The sequence below is a fragment of the Anomaloglossus baeobatrachus genome, chromosome 5 (assembly GCF_048569485.1).
Source record: "Anomaloglossus baeobatrachus isolate aAnoBae1 chromosome 5, aAnoBae1.hap1, whole genome shotgun sequence".
Classification (NCBI taxonomy): Eukaryota; Metazoa; Chordata; class Amphibia; order Anura; family Aromobatidae; genus Anomaloglossus; species Anomaloglossus baeobatrachus.
The window spans coordinates 41529716-41551586 of NC_134357.1; the positions used below are offsets into that span (position 1 = coordinate 41529716).

General features: G+C 46.7%; 1 protein-coding gene across 2 annotated transcripts in view; it reads right to left on the reverse strand.

The window, feature by feature from the left end:
• The window catches only part of ADAM12 (ADAM metallopeptidase domain 12), a 779249-nt gene that overhangs the window by 366926 nt on the left and 390452 nt on the right, over positions 1–21871 (reverse strand). For both annotated transcript variants that reach the window (XM_075348446.1, XM_075348445.1), the window contains exon 4: positions 19767–19845. In XM_075348446.1, the coding sequence (XP_075204561.1) occupies positions 19767–19845 (79 nt within the window). The remainder of the gene's footprint in view (positions 1–19766; positions 19846–21871) is intronic.

The following is a 21871-nucleotide window of genomic DNA, read 5'->3' on the forward strand; positions in this document are numbered from 1 at the left end:
GTAAAAATCCAATTATAAATCTACTGTACAGATTTGAAAAGAAACATTATTAAAAGACCATTAAGAAAGAAAATAATCCATTTTTGGGAAGCATAGCAGCAATACAAAAGACAATGAAAAACATCAAAGCGCCAGTATGTAAAAAATCAAGCTCACGTAGCAATAAAGAAATCAATGAAAAGGGTTAAAAAAATGATAGCCAAGCAATGGTCGTATAATGTGCATTTCACCATCAGTTTACTCTAGGACATGGATGTCAAACTCAAATACACAGAGGGCCAAAATGAAAACCTAGTCGCAGGCCCCAGATAGTCTTCTGTACAGATTAATTGGCCCCACACAGCCCTCCATACAGAATAATGGGCCCACAGAGTTCTCCATACAGAATAATGGGCCCCACATAGTCCTCCATACAGAATAATGGGTCCCACATAGCCCTCCATACAGAATAATGGGCCCCACATAGCCCTCCATACAGAATAATGGGCCCCACATAGTCCTCCATACAGAATAATGGGCCCCACATAGCCCTCCATACAGAATAATGGGTCCCACATAGTCCTCCATACAGAATAATGGGCCCCACATAGCCCTCCATACAGAATAATGGGCCCCACATAGCCCTCCATACAGAATAATGGGCCCCACATAGTCCTCCATACAGAATAATGGGCCCCACATAGCCCTCCATACAGAATAATGGGCCCCACATAGCCCTCCATACAGAATAATGGGCCCACATAGCCCTCCGTACAGAATAATGGGCCCCACATAGTCCTCCATACAGAATAATGGGCCCCACATAGCCCTCCATACAGAATAATGGCCTCACATAACCCCCCATACAGAATAATGGGCCCCACATAGCCTTCCATACAGAATAATGAGCCTGACATAGTGCTCCATACAGAATAATGGGCCCCACATAGCCCTCCATACAGAATAATGGGCCCCATATAGTCCTCCATACAAAATAATGGGCCACACATGGTCCTCGATACAGAATAATGTAGCCCTCCATACAGAATAATTGACCCCACATAAGCCTCTATAGAGAATAATGGGCCCCACATAGCCCTTCATACAGACTAATGGGCTCCATATAACCATCCATACAAAATAATGGGCCCCACATAGCCCTCCATACAGAATAATGGGCCCCACATAGCCCTCCATACAGAATAATGGGCCCCACATAGCCCTCCATACAGAATAATGTGCCCCACATAGTCCTTCATACAGAATAATGGGCCCCACATAGCTCTCTATACAGAATAATGTGCCCCACATAGCCCTCCATACAGAATAATGGGCCCCACATAGCCCTCCATACAGAATAATGGGCCCCACATTACCCTCCATACAGAATAATGGGCCCCACATAGCCCTCCATACAGAATAATGGGCCCCACATAGCCCTCCATACAGAATAATGGCCCCCACATAGCCCTCCATACAGAATAATGGCCCCCACATAGCCCTCCATACAGAATAATGGGCCCCACATAGCCCTCCATACAGAATAATGGCCCCCACATAGCCCTCCATACAGAATAATGGGCCCCACATAGCCCTCCATACAGAATAATGGGCCCCACATAGCCCTCCATACAGAATAATGGCCCCCACATAGCCCTCCATACAGAATAATGGGCCCCACATAGCCCTCCATACAGAATAATGGCCCCCACATAGCCCTCCATACAGAATAATGGCCCCCACATAGCCCTCCATACAGAATAATGGGCCCCACATAGCTCTCCATACAGAATAATGGGCCCCACATAGCCCTCCATACAGAATAATGGGCCCCACATAGCCCTCCATACAGAATAATGGGCCCCACATAGCCCTCCATACAGAATAATGGGCCCCACATAGCCCTCCATACAGAATAATGGGCCCCACATAGTCCTCCATACAGAATAATGGCCCCCACATAGCCCTCCATACAGAATAATGGGCCCCACATAGCTCTCCATACAGAATAATGGGCCCCACATAGCCCTCCATACAGAATAATGGGCCCCACATAGCCCTCCATACAGAATAATGGCCCCCACATAGCCCTCCATACAGAATAATGGGCCCCACATAGCCCTCCATACAGAATAATGGCCCCCACATAGCCCTCCATACAGAATAATGGCCCCCACATAGCCCTCCATACAGAATAATGGGCCCCACATAGCTCTCCATACAGAATAATGGGCCCCACATAGCCCTCCATACAGAATAATGGGCCCCACATAGCCCTCCATACAGAATAATGGGCCCCACATAGCCCTCCATACAGAATAATGGGCCCCACATAGCCCTCCATAGTGAACAATGTTAATAACCCTCCATACAGAATAGCATTGAGGGCCACATAAAATCAGCCTGCGGGCAATATCTCTGATTCTTGACCTTTAACACTAGAACTACTGGACTCGTGACACCTATATAGAAATACATGGTGCAAAGTAGTCAAAATGACTACCTCAGTAGTTCTAGTGTTAATCTAACCCAAAAAAAATTATGGTAGTTTTGGCCAAATGTGCCTTTTATGCTACTTATATCCCCTAGATGCAAATCAAACTTGCTTCAAATTTTAGTGACGTGCAATACAGAATTAAATTGTAGTATCGTGTTAGGGTCACACTACGACATTGCAAAGTGACGCACATCCGGCGTCGCAGTCGATATCGTAGTGTGTAAAGCCTTTTTGATACGATTAATGAGCGCAAAATCGTCGTAATCGTATCATCGGTGTAGCGTTGGTCATTTCCATAATTTGGAAATGACCGATGTTACGATGTTGTTCCTCGTTCCAGCGGCATCACACATCGCTGTGTGTGAAGCCACAGGAGTGAGGAACATCTCCTAAATGCGTCCTGCGGCTCACGCCAGCTACGCGGAAGGACGGAGGTGGGCGGGATGTTTACATCCCGCTCATCTCCGCCCCTCCGCTTCTATTGGCCGCCTGCCGTGTGACGTCGCTATGATGCTGAACGACCCGCCCCGCCGGCCAGAGCGACGTCGCAGGGCAAGTGAGTGCATGTGAAGCTGGCGTAGCGATAATCTTCGCTATGCCAGCTATCACCATGATATCCAGCTGCGATGGGGGCGGGGACTATCTCGCTCGTCATCGCAAGTGTGACGCCCTGGACTACCCAGGTAGTCACAAACATTCCAACATACACACCCCCACCCTAGGCAGTTACAGCAGCCAAACACAAAACCCTTGTTGCCTCCCTCCAGAGTCTGATGTCCACACCAGGTGGGGCGGAGCCAGGCGGTTGGCCCCACCCACCGAGGAGTTCACAGGCCTGGAGGCGGGAAAAGCAGTAAGTTAGAGTTTGGAGCAGTTCAGTTTTGGAGGTGGAAGTGAGAGGAGTAGACACTTGAGGTGTCTGGGTAGGAGCCCAGACACTGACAGCAAGGTTGGCAGACGGTGGTGGCCGTCTGTAGGAGTTGGTGGAACTCCGCAGAGCCGTAAGGACCGGGGTCGGGCGTCGGCCCGCCGGTACCGGACCGGGGAACGGAGTTAAGCTAAGCACATAGGCAGGGCCATCAGGCCCCAACCAGGCTTGGAGCCGCCGTCAGTAGTCAAATCCGAATGTGACAGGAGCCCCAGGGGTTTCATAACAACCAAGTCCCGATTGAAGGCAACCGCTCTCACCGTGAGGATATACAGCCACCGCCACAGGCTAGAGATCCAAGGGCCAGCGCCTGCGGGCAAAACGGGCTCCTACGGCACATATACGCCGGGGAGCGGACTACCGGTGGGCAACCACCGGAGTCAAGAACATTTTCAAAGGTGCAGGGAAAGACAGCCACCATCAGCCGTCTGGGGAGAGCACAACAACAACACTGCAGCCGTCTGCGGGACCCGTCCAGCCGGCCGTTTTGGTTTACCAGAGACTCTGTCAGTGATTGTCTGAGTGAGTACACCAGTGCCGTCAAGCACTGCGCCGCGCAGTCCCTGCACCCCAGCCATCCAGCCTCCCCGTTACCACCACCGGGCCCCGGGATCACCAACCCCTGCCCACGGAGAGGACAACATCTCAGCTGCACCCTACCATCTCTCCCGGGATCCCCGTTACCAGCAGCGGTGGTGCCATTATCACCAAGACCCGTGGGTTGCGTCACGAACAATGTCCCTAACCAAACCATCCCCCTTTCACTCACGGGTGAGGAGCGCTGCTCGAGTCCCCGGGTCCGGTCCACCGCTCGAGCCACCGAGCAGCAGCAGAAGCCCCGGACCCGAGCGTGGTGAGCGCGTCCCCTCCGCCCGCGACAACTTGGCGTCACAAACAGGATCGAGCCGATTTACTTACCAGTAGAAGTGCGCCTTGCAGTCTCTGCCGGCGGCGTCCGGCCGAAAAATTGAAAGCGCCACCATCTTTGGCGCGAAAATCTCCCGCTCGAGCGTCTTCCCCGAGCAGGGAAGGCGCGAAAGCGAAGCCCTGCCCCCAACAAGCGGAAGTGGTAGAAAGAACCAAGGGGGAGTGGGTGAGAGCCTGCCTAATGTAGCCGAGGGCATAAAAAGCGGGGACGCCAGGACTCTGCAACATACCCGGTTCCTGGAAGCAGCTTGCAACATGTCCGCACCACCTGAGTCTCCGGAGCCTGCCCCCGGGACGGCGGCGTGGCTGAAAACCCAAGTGATGCTGTTGTGCTGTCGTAACCGGGCCCAAGTATGGGACCTGCTGGATCGCTGGACCGCTGAGTTGGAGGAGCTGGCTGCGGTCGTACGAGCATGAAAGAGGCCATGCTAGAGGAGCTGGTGAGTGACCCACGCCCTTGTGTCCCTGAAGGACCGGCTGCTACGGCTGAAGGACTCTGTCTACCCCTGGTCCCAGCAGGGCCCGCTCCGTGCCTGTACTGGCCGCCCATACAGCCCCGCTCAGGCCGCCGTCCCCGATGGAGGTGGCGGAGTTAGTGCTGCCCTGCCAGGGCCCGGAGGCCCGGAGGCCCGAGAGGACGCCAGCCAACCAATAGCTGGAGCGGTTGACTTAGAAGAACCGATGGCGGGCCTCCGTATACAGACTGATGACGCATCGCTTGCCACTGAGGAACCACAAGTCTGGGATCAGTTAGAAACCATTGCTGTCCTGCCGGGTCCCGTCATTAGCCCCTTAGAGTCAGATGACAACGGCTCGGGGGCTGACACGGAGCCTGTCTCGGAGGAGGAGGGAATCTTCGGCTTGAATGACATGAAGGCCACTTACATCCCTCGGAGCGGAAATAATGGATGCCGGGCAGCCCTTCCTCGTCGCGCCTGCCGTGCACTGGAGGGGCTGGAACCCGTGATTCTTCACCTGGAGCCGGGTGAGGAGTACAAAAGTGAGCAATAGTGGCAGTAGTCCTCCGTTGCAACCAAGTTGTCCCCGTTGGGACCCTCAGCAGTTTGAATGAATGAAAAATAATCCAACCGAAGCTTCATCTGATTGTCTACTTGATTATTCCGGCCGTTGCCGGCAAGTTGTCCCCGGAGGGACACTATGTGTTTACCGTATGCATGAGAAACTGCTCATGGACATGGCCGAGAACTTGCAGGCCACCCACGAACTTGTGGGTTTGTAAATAATTTAGTGGGCTGGTTTCCGTCCGTGCCGCCTCCGGAGAGGCAGATTGGAGGAAGGGCCGGCAGCAGAGGAGGCTGGGGCCCGGCCACCACCAGGACCGGTGGCCACCCTCCGGGGGTCAGGGGTCTCCCTAGACGTGGGGTCCCCTGAAGTGACAGCCGGGTGCGAGACACCGTATCCGTTCCCACTCGGGTAACCTGGACTGGGATAAAGGGGTGCTGCCTGTTTCTTAGGGGCAGCACAAAGGTTTAGGTTATTTGGGTGGGAGAGCGGATGACCACGAACCCGTCCGTTTTAATAAAAATGTTTGAAACGTTAAAGCAATGCAACTCCCATCAGGGAAGATTTGAAAAATATGCATATGTTGAAAGTTTTAGTGTTTTATTTATCTTTTACAGTTTTTGAACAAAAATAAAACCGGTGATGGACGGGCAGCCCGCGGACGGTCTGCATTTTACCAAGGGGGAGTGTGGCGCCCTGGACTAGCCAGGTAGTCACAAACATACCAACATACACACCCCCACCCTAGGCAGTTACAGCAGCCAAACACAAAACCCTTGTTGCCTCCCTCCAGAGTCTGATGTCCACACCAGGTGGGGCGGAGCCAGGTGGTTGGCCCCACCCACCGAGGAGTTCACAGGCCTGGAGGCGGGAAAAGCAGTCAGTTAGAGTTTGGAGCAGTTCAGTTTTGGAGGTGGAAGTGAGAGGAATAAACACTTGAGGTGTCTGGGTAGGAGCCCAGGCACTGACAGCAAGGTTGGCAGACGGTGGTGGCCGTCTGCAGGAGTTGGTGGAACTCCGCAGAGCCGTAAGGACCGGGGTCAGGCGTCAGCCCGCCGGTACCGGACCAGGGAACGGAGTGAAGCTAAGCACACAGGCAGGGCCATCGGACCCCGACCAGGCTTGGAGCCGCTGTCAATAGTCAAATCCGAATGTGACAGGAACCCCAGGGGTTTCCTAACAACCAAGTCCCGATTGAAGGCAACCGCTCTCACCGTGAGGATATACAGCCACCGCCACAGGCTAGAGATCCAAGGGCCAGCGCCTGCGGGCAAAACGGGCTCCTACGGCACATATACACCGGGGAGCGGACTACCGGTGGGCAACCACAGGAGTCAAGAACATTTTCAAAGGTGCAGGGAAAGACAGCCACCATCAGCCGTCTGGGGAGAGCACAACAACAACACTGCAGCCGGCTGCCGGACCCGTCCATCCGGCCGTTTTGGTTTACCAGCGACTCTGTCAGTGATTGTCTGAGTGAGTACACCAGTGCCGTCCGGCACCGCGCCGCGCAGTCCCTGCACCCCAGCCATCCAGCTTCCCCGTCACCACCACCGGGCCCCGGGATCACCAACCCCTGCCCACGGAGGGGACAACATCTCAGCTGCACCCTACCATCTCTCCCGAGATCCCTGTTACCAGCAGCGGTGGTGCCATTATCACCACGACCCGTGGGTGGCGTCACGAACAATCTCCCTAACCAAACCACCCCCCTTTCACTCACGGGTGAGGAGCGCTGCTCGAGTCCCCGGGTCCGGTCCACCGCTCGTGCCACCGAGCAGCAGCAGCCCCGGACCCGAGCGTGGCGAGCGCGTCCTTTCCGCCCGCGACACAAGCATCGGCTTGCGATGTCGTAGTGTGCAAAGTGCCCCTAAAAGCTCAAATTTAAGTAAATTGTCTGGACCTGATAAATTGGAACTATTTGCATATGGGCCCAAAAAATGGCCACTGTCATTTTTCACAAGGCAGAAGATTGCATGAGGCAGAGAAGGCTTGTGCGTGGAGATGAGCGGATCAATCCACGGAGCATCAAGTTCTAGGTGAATTTCCTGAAATCTGTGGTGTCATGTGATTTCAAACTTTTTGAGATTCGATTTGTGATTTGGAAAAGAATAAAGAAATACTTCCCCAGCATCATTTCCCTCACTGCTGAAGCTGCTGCCTTCCCATAATGCTCTGCAGCTATGGCATCTTATGGGTCATCATGCCTTGTAAAGTGGGGGTCAGTACCTTGGACATCAGAGATCTGCGGTTCCCAGTTGGCCACAGTTTGTAAAATAGAGTCATTTTTCATCCAGAAAGTCACTGGGTAAGAGTCTCTCCTGTAGGGGATAAGCTAAATATAATTAGCAGGGTTCTCTCCCTTCTGTAGAGTGTAAGTTCTTATGGTCAGAGGGGTCCTCTCTCTCCTGTAGCGTGTAAGCTGTTATGGTCAGAGGGGTCCTCTCTCCTGTAGAGTGTAAGCTCTTATGGTCATTGAGTTCCTCTATCTCTCCTGTAGAGTGTAAGCTCTTATGGTAGGTGGGGTCCTCTCTCTCTCCTGTAGAGTATAAGCTCTTATGGTCAGTGGGGTCCTCTCTCTCTCCTGTAGAGTATAAGCTTTTATGGTCAGAGGGGTCCTCTCTCTCTCCTGTAGAGTGTAAGCTCTTATGGTCAGTGGGGTCCTCTCTCACTCCTGTAGAGTGTAAGCTCTTATGGTCATTGGGTTCCTCTATCTCTCCTGTAGAGTGTAAGCTCTTATGATCAACAGAGTTCTTTCTTTCTTTCCTTCCCTTGTGTATTTTCCAAGCAGTTGGAAGTTTTTCAGGTTTAAGATTGGCATACATTTATTCACAGCCAATAAAATTTATTTGGAAAGATTTTTTGGGTTGGAAGTTGGCTAATTTGAATTTCAAAAGACCTGTTCATCTCTACTCACAAGACTATGTGCATCTATGCCGGCCTCCCAATACTGCTTTGTAGCTATCACATCACATGGTGTAGTCAGTCAATCAGGAGAAACTATGATAGCCTGTATAAAAGTAATGGCAGGGAATGCAGCAGATATTTTGTAGTAAATCTGGATTGTGAGACAACATCACAGCTTAGTCCATAGCAATTGAGATGTGGACAGAAAACCATAAAAGACCAAATAAACATTACAGATAGTGTGTGTAGCAGAACATCAGTGGCGAACAGCTACCATCTGTTTACCCATAGCCATTACTGGATATTAAGGTCACCTAGATATTTACTAAGGTTGTGTTTGTGTTAAGAGATTAAAAAAGTGTTACTCTCACACGGAGTTTTGCACAAATTTCGCCGACTGTCATGGCAGCGTAGGGCTATTTTCAGATTGCAAATTAAGGCCCTCTGCTCCATGGTTTTTTTGCTGTCTGGGATCAACACTGCTAGACTCGTCTGTCAGACAGCTGTGTGCTGATTCAAAAGCAGGCTAGCAAGAATTAATCTCTGCTGGTCTGCTTGATCCTTTGGTCACATGTTGTGGGGAAGCCTATCACATCTGCTCCCCTCCTGTTTATGCTGGTTGAAACTTTCCATCCATGCCAGCTGTAGTTTATTCTATAATGGTCTGTGAGTTATGGTGTCTCAGACTTACTGGTGAAAGTTGTGCTCGTTGCTTGATGCGGTTGTGGCGTTTACCCTTGTTGTTTTTCTTTCCTGCTCTTGTTTTTCCTCTTTAACCTCTTATTGTACTTTCCTTTGTGTGTGTGGTGTGACAGAGTTTTGGTTTTCCTTTGTCTGTTTTTATCTGTGGATCTCATCACACTCCTGTCCCATCCCTCCCTGGAGGGACGAGGAGGGGGGATTAGATCAAGAGTGGTCGAGAACAGGGCTAGGAAGGAGACTCAAGCCTCTCCACCATCAGGAGTATCTCCAAGGTTACGGATAGCATGGGGGCTCCTAGCTTGAGGGACAGCTTAGGAGCTCCGGTTCCCTGCTATCCCATAATCATTGTGACAGTTACACACAAATTTTCAGAGCAATTGGAAGTTTTGCTGTACCTGAGATTCATGGTGAATTGATTCCCTACAAATTACATTTTTGGGGGAAAATTAGACGAAGCTGGCGAATTCCAAATTGAATTATCTGTAATAAATGGCCACTCTGTGAATGAACGATCTCATAGAATCATATCATAGAATCATAGGATGGTAGAGTTGGAAGGGCCCTCAAGGGCCATCGGGTCCAACCCCCCGGCGACTGCAGATTTTCCTAAATCATCCCAGCTATAGGTTTATCCAGTTTCTGCTTGAAGATTTCCATTGATGGAGACCTCACCACCTCCGGTGGTAGCCTGTTCCACTCCCTTGACATTGACATTTCGTATTGGCAGACAGGTGGGAATTATTTTCTCTGGATGTAAATTTTTCCAATTTTTATTTTTAGTGAAGAAAAAATAATTTTGAGCATTTCTAACTGTATCATCAGCGGTAACTGTATTATGTTGTCTTGTTTGGTTTAGACACCTTAGAGACCAGTGGTTTAATGGATGGCGCAGCTTAATTTCCTTATGATGTTGTCCACATGAAGACACAAAGACTTTTGGACTCCCTTTGACATCTGAACCTGCTCCTCACATGTTTCTTTCAGACGATGATTTAATGGAACTCATTTACTTGAATGTTTTGTTCTTTCCAGGCTGCAGAGCGTGCCGGCAGAAGCCAAATCTCCCTTAGGTCCGCAAGTTATTTGATCTGTTAGTTCCACTTAATGATGATGTATTGTTTGAGATCAAGTCATGGTTCCCCTTCATGGACTGAGATTGGAGAATCCTTCACTAATTAGCACTTCAATGATTTGTTCTCTCTCGTTCGCCCAGACTGGTCCAGCCTTCGCATGGGCCATAATGGTTCTTCCGAGATAAAACCCGTGCATTCATAATAAAGAGTTTATTCCTCAAGACTCCTATAATTGAATTCCTGGCAAGGAAAGCTTTGAAAGCTATTCCTGAGTGAATGTATATAGATATCCATGTGCGTATAGGAATCCATGAAGTGTGCACATGAAGGAGACAGCTTATTTTCCATATTACTGGCCATGTAACTCCCCGTAGTGGGTTAGATCCCATTTAACACATTATATATCATTTTAGATATAATGAATATTAGTCTAGACTTGGATTATATACAAATTATGGTCATAAATTTTAAGACACTGTCAGATTTTTTTTTTTTCAAATTTTTTTCCCCCCACCGATGTACTGACTTGAAGAAATAGCTTAAAGGGAACTTGTCTTCAGAAATCACTGTTACCCTGCAGATATGGGGTTAATCTGCAGGTTAATAGGATTCTAAAACTGCCCGGTCATTGCACTGCAAGTGCAGCTACCTGGAGGAAATGAAATTTATTCCTCCTGGCAGCCTCAGGTTTTCAGCCGGAGCAGTTTCAGTCTCTGCTCAGCATATAGTGTGCGGCAGCTGTAGGGACCCTCTGCTACTGACTGACAGCTGACTGTGTACTAATGTAATGGAAAGCCAGCTGTCAGTTAGTGCCGGGGGCGTGGTTACTGCTGCCACTCATTATACACTGTGTTGTGACTGAATCTGTGCCGGCGCCACCCTTATGACTTGAAGCAGAATGCTGTCAGGAGCAATAAAATTAATTTCCTCCCGGCAGTGGGGCTCTAAGAGCAGTTACTGGGCAGGTTCAGAATGCTATTAACCTGTCGATTAACCCCATATCTACAGGTTAACAGTGTTTATTCACATCACAGGTTTCCTTTAAATTTAAGAAGTAACTAAACCTTATTTAGCTGGCACTTGAATTGCCCGTACATCGGTGTGGCAGTCCTACTCCGGAGATGCCCAACATTCGTGAAATAGACCCTCGAGAAATGCACAGCTCCTCCAGTCTGAGCATCGACACAGCTTGGAGTATGGATTCCATGGAAAGCATAGTCTCCAAATCGTTTGCTTTCTATTAAATCCATATTCCAGAGTGTGTGCACTCTTAGACAGAGGCTATACCTTATTGTCTGCTGAGCTACATACTTCTTCAGGGCCTATTGCGCGATCAGTACGGGTCTCAGGACCAGGGCCCCCGCTACTTGAGGGCAATTCAAGTGTCTGTGAAATATGAAAAATCAAGACGGAGGTTTATTTTCTCTTAAAGGAGTTGTCCACTACTTGGACAACCACTACTCATTCCCCTTGTTCACCCCCGCAAAAATAAATAAGCCTATACTCAGCACCAGTGCGGACGTGGTTCCAGTGATATCAAAAGCTGCATTCCCGTGGCCCACTTGACATTGTTATGACATGCGTGCCCCACCGCGACCAATCAGTCTTGGCTTCCTTCACTCAGCCTTTGGATGTTTGCGCAGGGTGTGAGCACTGCTCTGACTTCCTGCTCAAAAGTCTGAAGGTGGGGAGAAGGAAGGCAACACTGATTGGTCATGGAGCTCGCGTGTCATAACACTGTCATGTCGACACAGTGAACACGGCTTTAGACATTGCTGGAACCACGGACGCACCGGAGGTGAGTATAGGCTTATTTATTTTTTGTGGTTGTGAACAAGATGAATGAAAAAGGTGTTGCCCAAGTAGTGGACAACCCCTTTAACTAATTTTGAGTGGAATTGAACTTTTAAAAAAATCCAAATTCACCAAAATGTGGATTTTTTTGTCATTTACTTAAGTCCTTACACTTCCCTTACCGCTCACCTCTATAGCCCCGCTGCGTCATCCATTCAGTCCTCACCACATCTTTAGATCGCCGCTATTCAGTCTGAAATCTTTGGGCCACTAGCACAGTGACTGGACTTTTAGTTTTGTTCATGTCAAGGAGGATTCTATGCAAGTGCGCGAAAGGTGACGGCATCATGACATCACAGAATGTGCAATGAGTATGAGCCTGTAGGTGTAACACCCTGGGGTTGATGGGGTTTTACCCGACTCGCCGCCTGGCCGGGGGTGGAGATCCTCTGCGTTGTCACAGGCTAGCCTGGCCCGGTTTCGTGACCCCGAGGCATACAGGAGGGAGGGAAGGCAGTGGACGGGAGGAAGGATGGAGGATGGGGGTGGTAGTGACGGTGAGGAAAGTCTTTTTAGATTGTGACCCTACCTGTGGTCCGCGGCCAGAGATGGGCCGCCGCTGCGGGTGATGCTCTCCGCGGCTGATGGTGAAGGTCGCTGCCGGGATGGTGTCGCTCTCCACAGGCGGATGTGCAGTACCCGGCCGTGGCCGCTATCAGAAGATGGGGCAGCTTTGGAACTGAGTATTCCCATCCATCTGTTGTCGCTGCCGGCACCAAGAACGACTGATCGGCGGGGTTGCCAGTTATAGGACCCCGGTTTATCAGACATTGTTGACCTATCCTAATGCGGGCTTTACACGAGACGATATATTGTGCGATATGTCGTCGGGGTCACGGTTTTCGTGACGCACATCCGGCATAGCGCGCGACGTCGTCTCGTGTGACACCTCCGAGCGACGCAGTATCGCTCACAAATCGTGAGTTGTATATTCGTCGTTAACTTTCATAATATCATTTATTTTCATGGGTGCAGGTTGTTCATCGTTTCCATGGGATCACACGTTGCGTGTGACGGGGGTTAAACAAGTTTGTGCGCCACGGGCACCGATTTGCCCTTGACGCAAAAAACGACGGGGGCAGGTACGATCGCTCGTGCTATCAAACAATAGATCGACTCGTGTAAAGCAGGCTTAAGAATAGGCCATCAATGTAAAAGTAGTGGACAACCCCTTTAAATGTGCACAAAATGAGCTTCTCTGCCCACATGTTCCACCACCTGTGCTGTACAACAGTCTACTTCTCTCACTGGCACAATTAGTTTTCGCTCCATTTTGGTAGTACCTTCTAACTTTCCCTGGTATAGTTTTTTAACAAATAGTCATCAATACACGCCACCTTTTTAGTTAATATATAAAGCCACATAATAATACAAGGCGCCATTCTAGGCACTTGAAAAATGAGATTCTTTCGGTAATCTGGTCCCTGGCAGAATTGATATTATTCACAGTAATTGTTGTAATTACTTTGCGAGATATATTTGCAAGGTCTGCCATCAATTAGTACATGTCTCGCTCTGACAGAAGTTAGCGCTCATCTGTGTTTTCATATATTTAAGTGAAAAATTATTGATGCCCATATTTCATTTGTAAAACCGGTCTTCCATTTGGCAGGCTGGCAGAACTAACAGGTTTGCTTTGACAATCCTGGTAATGAAAAAAAGCACAATGTTATAAAATATACCAATGCGGCTTGTGAATAACAATGATATGGAGCGTCCATAAATTATTGATGTATTGGACAGGTTTCTATTGAAAAAGAGAAACAATTCCCTACATTTAACTAATGTATAATGAAGACTGCTTTCCCATTCATGTTACTTTCACTTAGGATTTTTATATTTTTTCAGCCATTTTTATTGCTCCGTTACATTTAATATAACAAAATAAAGCAATTCTGAGAATAGTCTTACGTTTTGGGTTCACAGATCCTATCCAAACCTATGCCCCAGCTATTACAACTGTCAATACAACGGTAGACGTTGCAAGAATACTTTACTGATTGCTACACTGCACTAACAACCTAACTGGGCTGCGCAACTACCGCGCTCTTACTACTGAGGCCCACGCTAAAGCCTATGGGGCGTGCACACCGGTAAAGGAGTCACAGTACTGTTGAGGGGAAATGAGTCCACTCCCGGGAGCTTGATACCGATGACCTGTTGGTGCGCACTTTCCTTCCAGGACAGCCGGCAACTTCTTCTCTTCCACAGACCCACAGGGTTCTTTGACTCTTCCACACACCGTTTTTTCTCGTCTATGGGATTGTCGACCTGAGGAGCTTCCCAGTCCCGTATTGGCTTGACTACCACTGGGACTCTGCCACGTTTATGCTCACAGTCTCTCTTTCAGAATAGGCACCACGCTTCTTTCCCAATCACCGGTGCAGAGTCTTTGTTGTCTTTGTTGTTCATGCAGAGGCATCATGACTACTTTAATGATGTTATTCCAGTAGTAGGGGCTGTCATTGTCCCATTCACAAAGTGTAGGGCTGTTCTGTATTGACAAGACACACCTGCCCGCACTATAACACCACCACCACCAAAGGCTCATCGGGTGACAAAAGTGGTTGATGCGTAGCGCTCTCGTTGATGTCTCCAACATCATTGTCAGCTATTATTCCTGCTCAGCATGGTTCCTCATCCAGCAAGACAATGATGTTTGTGTCTGATTGTGTGGTCTGATATCCTTGCAGGCCATATAGCATTTGGACCACACTGATGTAAATGATTTTGACTAGTCTGATGTGACACTTGGATGCCTTTCACCTCCCTTAAATGTGTCTGGAGTTGTCTGCCATTCAACATCTTGTTCTGGAGGACATTGTTCAGAATGAAGTGGTCATCAATGTAGAATGTTGCCAAAGGACGTCCACGTCTCTGCCTTTCTGTGACTGTTCCAGTCTCTCTGTGTCTCTGTACAACCTGCTGGTGACACGCTAAGCTCAGTGGCATCTTCCATCTGAGAACATCCTGCTTGAAGTCTCGCAATGGTGCGGTACTGCCGATCAATTGTTAGGTGTCATCTGGGTCCATGAGGTCAAAATGTGATGAGCATGATGAGGAGGATGATTTAATACAAATTCTATTTGATCCCTGAAAATTATTGAGAGATTCATGGATCCATCACTTCTTGTGGATTTTACCAATAAGCTCTTTGTTAGAGGACAGAAAGTTGTGCAAAAAGTCCTGAAACATTGAACAGGTGGACATGTGCATCCAAGAGTTTAGAGAAGGTAACATTAAGGTCACCGGAAAAGGTTAGAGGATATTTTAGGATCATCCTGAAATTTTACCCGAAAGCCAAATATCGTTAACTTTTTGTGAGTAGTGTAAAAGATCGTACACGTTATAGTGAGATCTCACTCTTATGCCTGCTTTACACGAGACGACCGATTGTGCGATTTCACGATCGATCGTACCCGCACCCGTCGTTTGTGCGTCACGGGCAAATCACTGCCCGTGTCGCACAAAGTCGTGACACCCCCGTCACACGTACTTACCTACTTACCTGCTGAGCGACCTCGCTGTGGGCGGCGAACATCCTCTTTCTAAAGGGGGAGGGACGTTCGGCGTCACAGCGACGTCAAACAGCCGCCGGCCAATAGAAGCGGAGGGGCGGACATGAGCGGGACGTAAACATCCCGCCCACCTCTTTCCTTCCGCATAGCTGCCGGGAGACGCGGGACGCAGGTAAGCTGTGTTCATCGTTCCCGGGGTGTTACACGGAGCGATGTGTGCTACCCCAGGTATGATGAACAACCATCGCCATTTTAATTAAACAATTTTTTAAAACTGAGCAACAAGTACACGACTCACGATTTGCGAGCGATACTGCGTCGCTCGGATGTGTCACACCAGACGACGTGAACGATGCCAGATGTGCGTCATGAAAACCGTGACCCCGACGATGCATCGCATGATAGCTCGTCTCGTGTAAAGCCCGCATTAGCATTAACTAGCATTGTTGCATCCTGAAACCAATCATTTGCCTATCGGGAAAGACAGCAATTACCATTTGGTAACCGCTTAGTGAAGGATGCAGCAAAGGCTCGAATAGTGCAAAGAGCGAAATCTCACGATAGCTCACAACTTTTGCTTGAATTTCAGGTCTTTACCGGGGGCATTAGGGTTTCTACGGTGCCCGTTTAGCAAAAACTTATGTTTAGCAAAATCACAAGTCTTGGTCTGCCTACTCTTATTAAATATCTGGACAGTCGTAGATTAATGATAGGTACTTTCTAATTCAAAGGTGACATTGAATATAAAAGGACTTCTTTAAGTCATTTAAAAAAAAAAAGTCTGATACTGAAAAACAAAAATCTCAGTATTTCTGTATCCAATAAATAATTACCAAAAATTAGTTACTGCACTAACTTTACCTTACAGACTACCTATCATCAGTCTCTGGTTGCCAATTTTATTTAAGAAAACAATGGGCATTCGTAGACCGATGGTTTGACTACATATGACTTTTTTTTGTTAAAAAAATAAAAAATAGCATACTAAAGGACCTCACTTGCTTGAGTCTGAACTTCTGGGATGGCAGGATCTTCACATATAAAGTAAGATTTTACAGTCTTTCACAGCCCCCTTTACTGTAAAAGTGCAAAATTTCATATTCTATCATCAGATTGTAGGTCAAGCCCCCTACAATGTAAAGTGCATGGTTATGTAAAGTGTAATGTGTTATGTGCTGTAAATGTGTTAACCATGTGTATTAGTCAGATATAGCAGAGTGGAGAATGTTAAGCAGGGTGTAGTATGAGCTAAAGGTTTAGGTTGTCATTTATAAGAAGTAATGTAAAGCATAAGATGTTATATAGATAGGTTTTGTTAGTAACAGAAACAGTTCATGTCAGGGTCAGGTCAATAGGGAGTGGTGGCATGGGCCTATTGTGTAGCATAGAGTCACTTCCTGGAGTGAGCTCTGCAGTGGGGTTCCTGAAGTGAAGACATGGCCTTGTAACTTGGGCCCGTCTAGGACCCCGGAGGTTTCCTCAAAAGGTTCCGGAGCCTACAGCTCACCTCGGGATGGGCTTAAAAGAAACCAGGGACTAGACGGCCATCGGGGCAGAGAGAACCTTGGACGGTCTAAAGGAAGCCGACTTATCAGAAACCATCTGAGGCAGTGATAGGACTACAGGTAGCCAAAAAGAGAAGAGGGGGAAGCGGCGGCATAGTCCCAGTAACCGGAGGACTGGGTCCCAGTTAGCAGGAGAGCCCTGGGAGAAGGTGGTAGCAGGAATGTAGAATTGTGTTCATGTCTGTCATAAATGTGGAAGATAATACTGTTCTATGGTATTTTGCCTAGAGAGCTCCAGTGTCATGTGTCGCTCTACTGCGTCTACGATGGTGACTGGTTGTGGGGTGGTGGAGCTGCCCTGAAGAGATCCGTAAGTGTCGCTCTACTGCGTCTACGATGGTGACTGGCTGTGGAGTAGTTGACGCTGCACTGAAGAGATTCGTAAGTGTCGCACACCCCGTCTGAAGCGGTTTACCAACACTGAGTCCCTCTGACGAAGGAGTGTGGAGCTATCACGGCCTGGTGTCCTCACCTTCCTTCAAAACCTTCACTTTTAATTCATACATAGCTGTCACATTATTTACAATTTCGATTTTGGCCAAATATCTTAGCGGAAGTCAACAACGACCATGGCACCTAGAGGTGTAAACCATTTAATAATCACATTCTGCCGATAGACCTCCATAGTAGACCGAGGCTTAATAAAGACCCTTCATAAACATGTTCTGGTTATCGAAATTTTTAGAGGAAAGAGAAAAAAAAAGTTGTGTCCTTAAAGGGTTAATTCACAGCATATATTGGATATATTTTGTGTTCATAACTAATAGCAAATACGGTTTATTTTTCCAAATTCTAACAAAAGAAACAGCTTCACGGCAAAATCAACATAATCCAAAGTATGAGAGCATGCCACCTGCAGCTTAAACAACACCTAGTAATCAAAAAGAAAACAAAAAGTCTAATTTCCCATAAAGCAACATGATCATCCTAAGGAAAAATGACACACAATATTAAATATCTACAATTGTTTAGACAAAGAGAGGCTAAAAACAGACGACCCAAAAATTCCGGGGTTGCATCAGCGAGGAGCCGTGTCGGTTGTCCGCTGGACATTAGATAAGAATGCAAAAAGTTGCAAGAGAAGCAGATTTTTTATTACAGATAAATATCGAGAGTTGTAACATATGCTGTTAACATTGCTTTGACCTTAAAAGCGCTTCTAATTTTTATATGAGCATATATTATTTTCGTCAGTCAGTCTAAACCTTGGTCTTTTCCAGCTGTTCTTTGCCCGAAGGCTCCGGCTAGACTATTCAGTCCCAGGACATCAGTAAGATGAAATATAAATATGGTCCGTAGGGGACAGTCAGTGATGTAATTCACTCTTTACAATACCGGATTCCGGGAGACGAGCAGTTTCAGCTGAATTAATTTGCACCCTGAAAACATCAACATGAAGCAGAACTCACGCGAACCTTGTATATTTAGCTCTAAGGGTTCGATTTCATTATTAAAATGAAAAATATATAAAAAAAAAGCTAATTTTAAAACATTACTTTTTGGCTTACTATATATTATACAGTATATCTATATACAGTGTGTCCACCCATATCCTGTCCACCACCATTAACTTGAGAACGGCGGCAGCTATAGGCATAGAAGTGGTGTCTAGGTATAGTAAAGTAGCCATTCGCTACGCAATGAAACTACCTGTAGCGCCACCTGGTGGAAAACAACAGAGTTAGCATTTTTTTCTCGAAAACGGAACGAGATAGAGAAAAAAAGTGAATTATAAAGTTGGAGGGCAACATCAATTCAATACGAACCGACACCTTGCATACAGAAATGCTATGATTAGAACGTGTAAAACTCACAAGGCTGCGGATGTGAAGCGATACCTCATGGAGTCATTGGGTATGGTGGCTGTGTGGAGTGGCCGCCACGCTCTCCTGACCTGACCCCATTGGACTTCTTTCTGTGAGGTCACATGAAACAGCAGGTGTATGCGACCCCTCCACCAGGACCTACGACGACGTATCACAGATGCTTGTGCAAACGTGTCACCTACCATATTGCACAACGTGCAGCAAGATACAGTATGCTGTCCAGAGTCCAGATGTGCATTGCAGCTGACGGGGGCCGCTTTGAGCATCAAAGGTAAATGAGCGCCATATGCGTGACCAGCATTCAATGTTTAAGGGGGGTCATGGGTTTCATATCATAGCATTTCTGTATGCAAGGTGTCGATTTGTATTGAATTGATGATGCCCTACAACTTTGTAATTCACTTTTTTCTCTATCTCATTTAGTTTTCGAGATAAAAATGCTAACTCCGTTGTTTCCACCAGGTGGCGCTATAGGTGGTTTCATTGCGTAGCGCATGGCTACTTTACTATACCTAGATACCACTTCTATACCTATAGCTGCTGCTGTTCTCAAGTTAATAGCAGTGGACAGGATATGGGTGGACACACTGTATACAAAAAGTGCACTATATTGGTTAACCAGGAGGTCAAAACAATGCTCACCAGTGCATTGTCCTTATAGACTTATATGGGGACCGGCATTTGGACAAATATTCGGGATCAATTCCGGGCTGGAGCCAATTTTTTAAGTCTAGTTAGTCCCGCCGATCCCGGACATCTATGAGCCACTATTCTTGAGGTTCCCGTCAAGAAGCCACAGATTACTGACCTAGTCGCTGGTCCAGGGTCAAGCTTAGTTATTTGCTCTTCCCTAGTTGTTGTCTTTTGCACAGAAATATTGGAATATTACTGCAGACATCACTCATTCATCTGGTAAGTACCTCGCTTCTTACAGAGCGCAGTGCACGTACAACAATGAGAACCGTACCGTGAGATTGTGCGCGGTGATCACCGCCGTCCCGTCTTCCATGAAGTGGGTTGTAGTGAAGTTCCTAGCGAACAATCCCCTAGAAAATAATGAAGAATTTGTATTATTAACTCAGGCAGGAAAAAGAGCCATATATTTCACCATCTTATTTCCATTACAAGACATGAAAGAGCTCATTGAAAATATTAAAATAGAAAAACTGGCTAATCACCATCTGTGTTTTCAAGGAAATCTCCGCTTTGAGTTATAAATGGTAGAAATTGAAATTAATTATTATACGGGGGAAACTGAGTAATTAAATGGGAGTATAAAATCTGCCTTGGCTCGATTCACCAGGATGCATCTCCAAGTCCGGCTATTATTTACGCTTCATTATTACTGTCTATGCATTCAGCTACATCATGTCTACAACACTGTGGCTAATAATGGAAGAAGCATTGGCACCAAAGTCCGGGAACAGAAGCTTCAATGTTCCAGGTCTTCTATTCGTCACCTTTAAAAGTATTTTCCCCCAACTTTACCCATGAGAATTACAGTAAATTCTGGACCGATATAACATTTTGGCAGTAGGTCCCCACTCAAATAGGTTTTCCAGGGAAATAAATGGATGACCTGTCCTAAGGATCGGTACAGACAACCTTGGACCCTCGCCGATCCGTCATATGAAGGGGTTGAAGCGCTCGGAATGCAGAACAATAACTGGAACAACTTTATATTTTAATAGTGTTCGGTATATTGTACGATATGTCACATTCTGAATGTGGCAATAATTGTTATTTTGCGGATGTAATAGAATAAATCCAGTCATAAACAACATGTTATCGGGCCATCTGTCTCCAGGAAAACATTTACATTCTGATCAGTGGTGTTCGGCTGAATCAGGCAGCAGGTGCCGGGATAAAGGAGTGTCAGCCTCATTCTTATCTGTAATCTAATTCATTCTCCAGAACAATTCTGATGCAGAATCTAATTTATTGGTAATGGCACAAGCTGGGTCATTGACCTTGCGGCTCTCAGCTCCTTGATTATATTACACTTGGTGCTAGGTCTATTCCTCATAAATGCAGGAAACACAGCTCAATTCTCAGCTAATAGACAGATCTGTGCAGCCTGGATCATATCTCCACCTATCCTAAATATCTATCCATCCATCCTAATATCTATCTATCTTAATATCTATCTATCTATCTATCTATCTATCTATCTATCTATCTATCTATCCATCCATTCATCCATCCATCCATCCATCCATCCATCCATCCATCTATCTATCTATCTATCCTAATATCTATCCATCCATCCTAATATCTATCTATCCTAATATCTATCTATCCTAATATTCATCTATCCTAATATCTATCCATCATCTATCTATTCTAATATCTATCTATATATCTATCTATCTGTATATCCTAATATCCCTCTATCTATCTATCTATCTATCTATCTATCTATCTATCCTAATATCTATCTATCTTAATATCTATCTATCTATCCATCCATCCTAATATCTATCTATCCTAATATCTATCTATCCTAATATTCATCTATCCGAATATCTATCCATCATCTATCTATTCTAATATCTATCTATATATCTATCTATCTGTATATCCTAATATCCCTCTATCTATCTATCTATCTATCTATCCATCTTAATATCAGTCAATCTATCAATCCTAATAACTATGTATCCTAATATCTATCTACTGAAATAGTCTATCTATTCATCCATTCATCCATCCAAATATCTATATCTATCTATCTACCTTAATATCTATCTATCTATCCTAATATCTATCTATTGAAATAATCTATCGATCCTAATATTCCTCTATCCTAATATCTATCCATCCATCCATCCATCTCTCTATCTCTCTCTCTATCCCTCTATCTATCTATCTATCTATCTATCTATCTCCATCCATCCTTCCTAATATCTATATATCTATCTATCCTAACAGCTATCCGCTAATCTTATTGAGAAGTGGATGGAACCACAGCAATTCCGCCATGAAGTGGAGACCCCGTAACATTACAGAGTGGGGGGCCAAGTGCTGAGGAACAGAGGGCAGAAAAGTCACCACCACTCTGCTGACCTCATA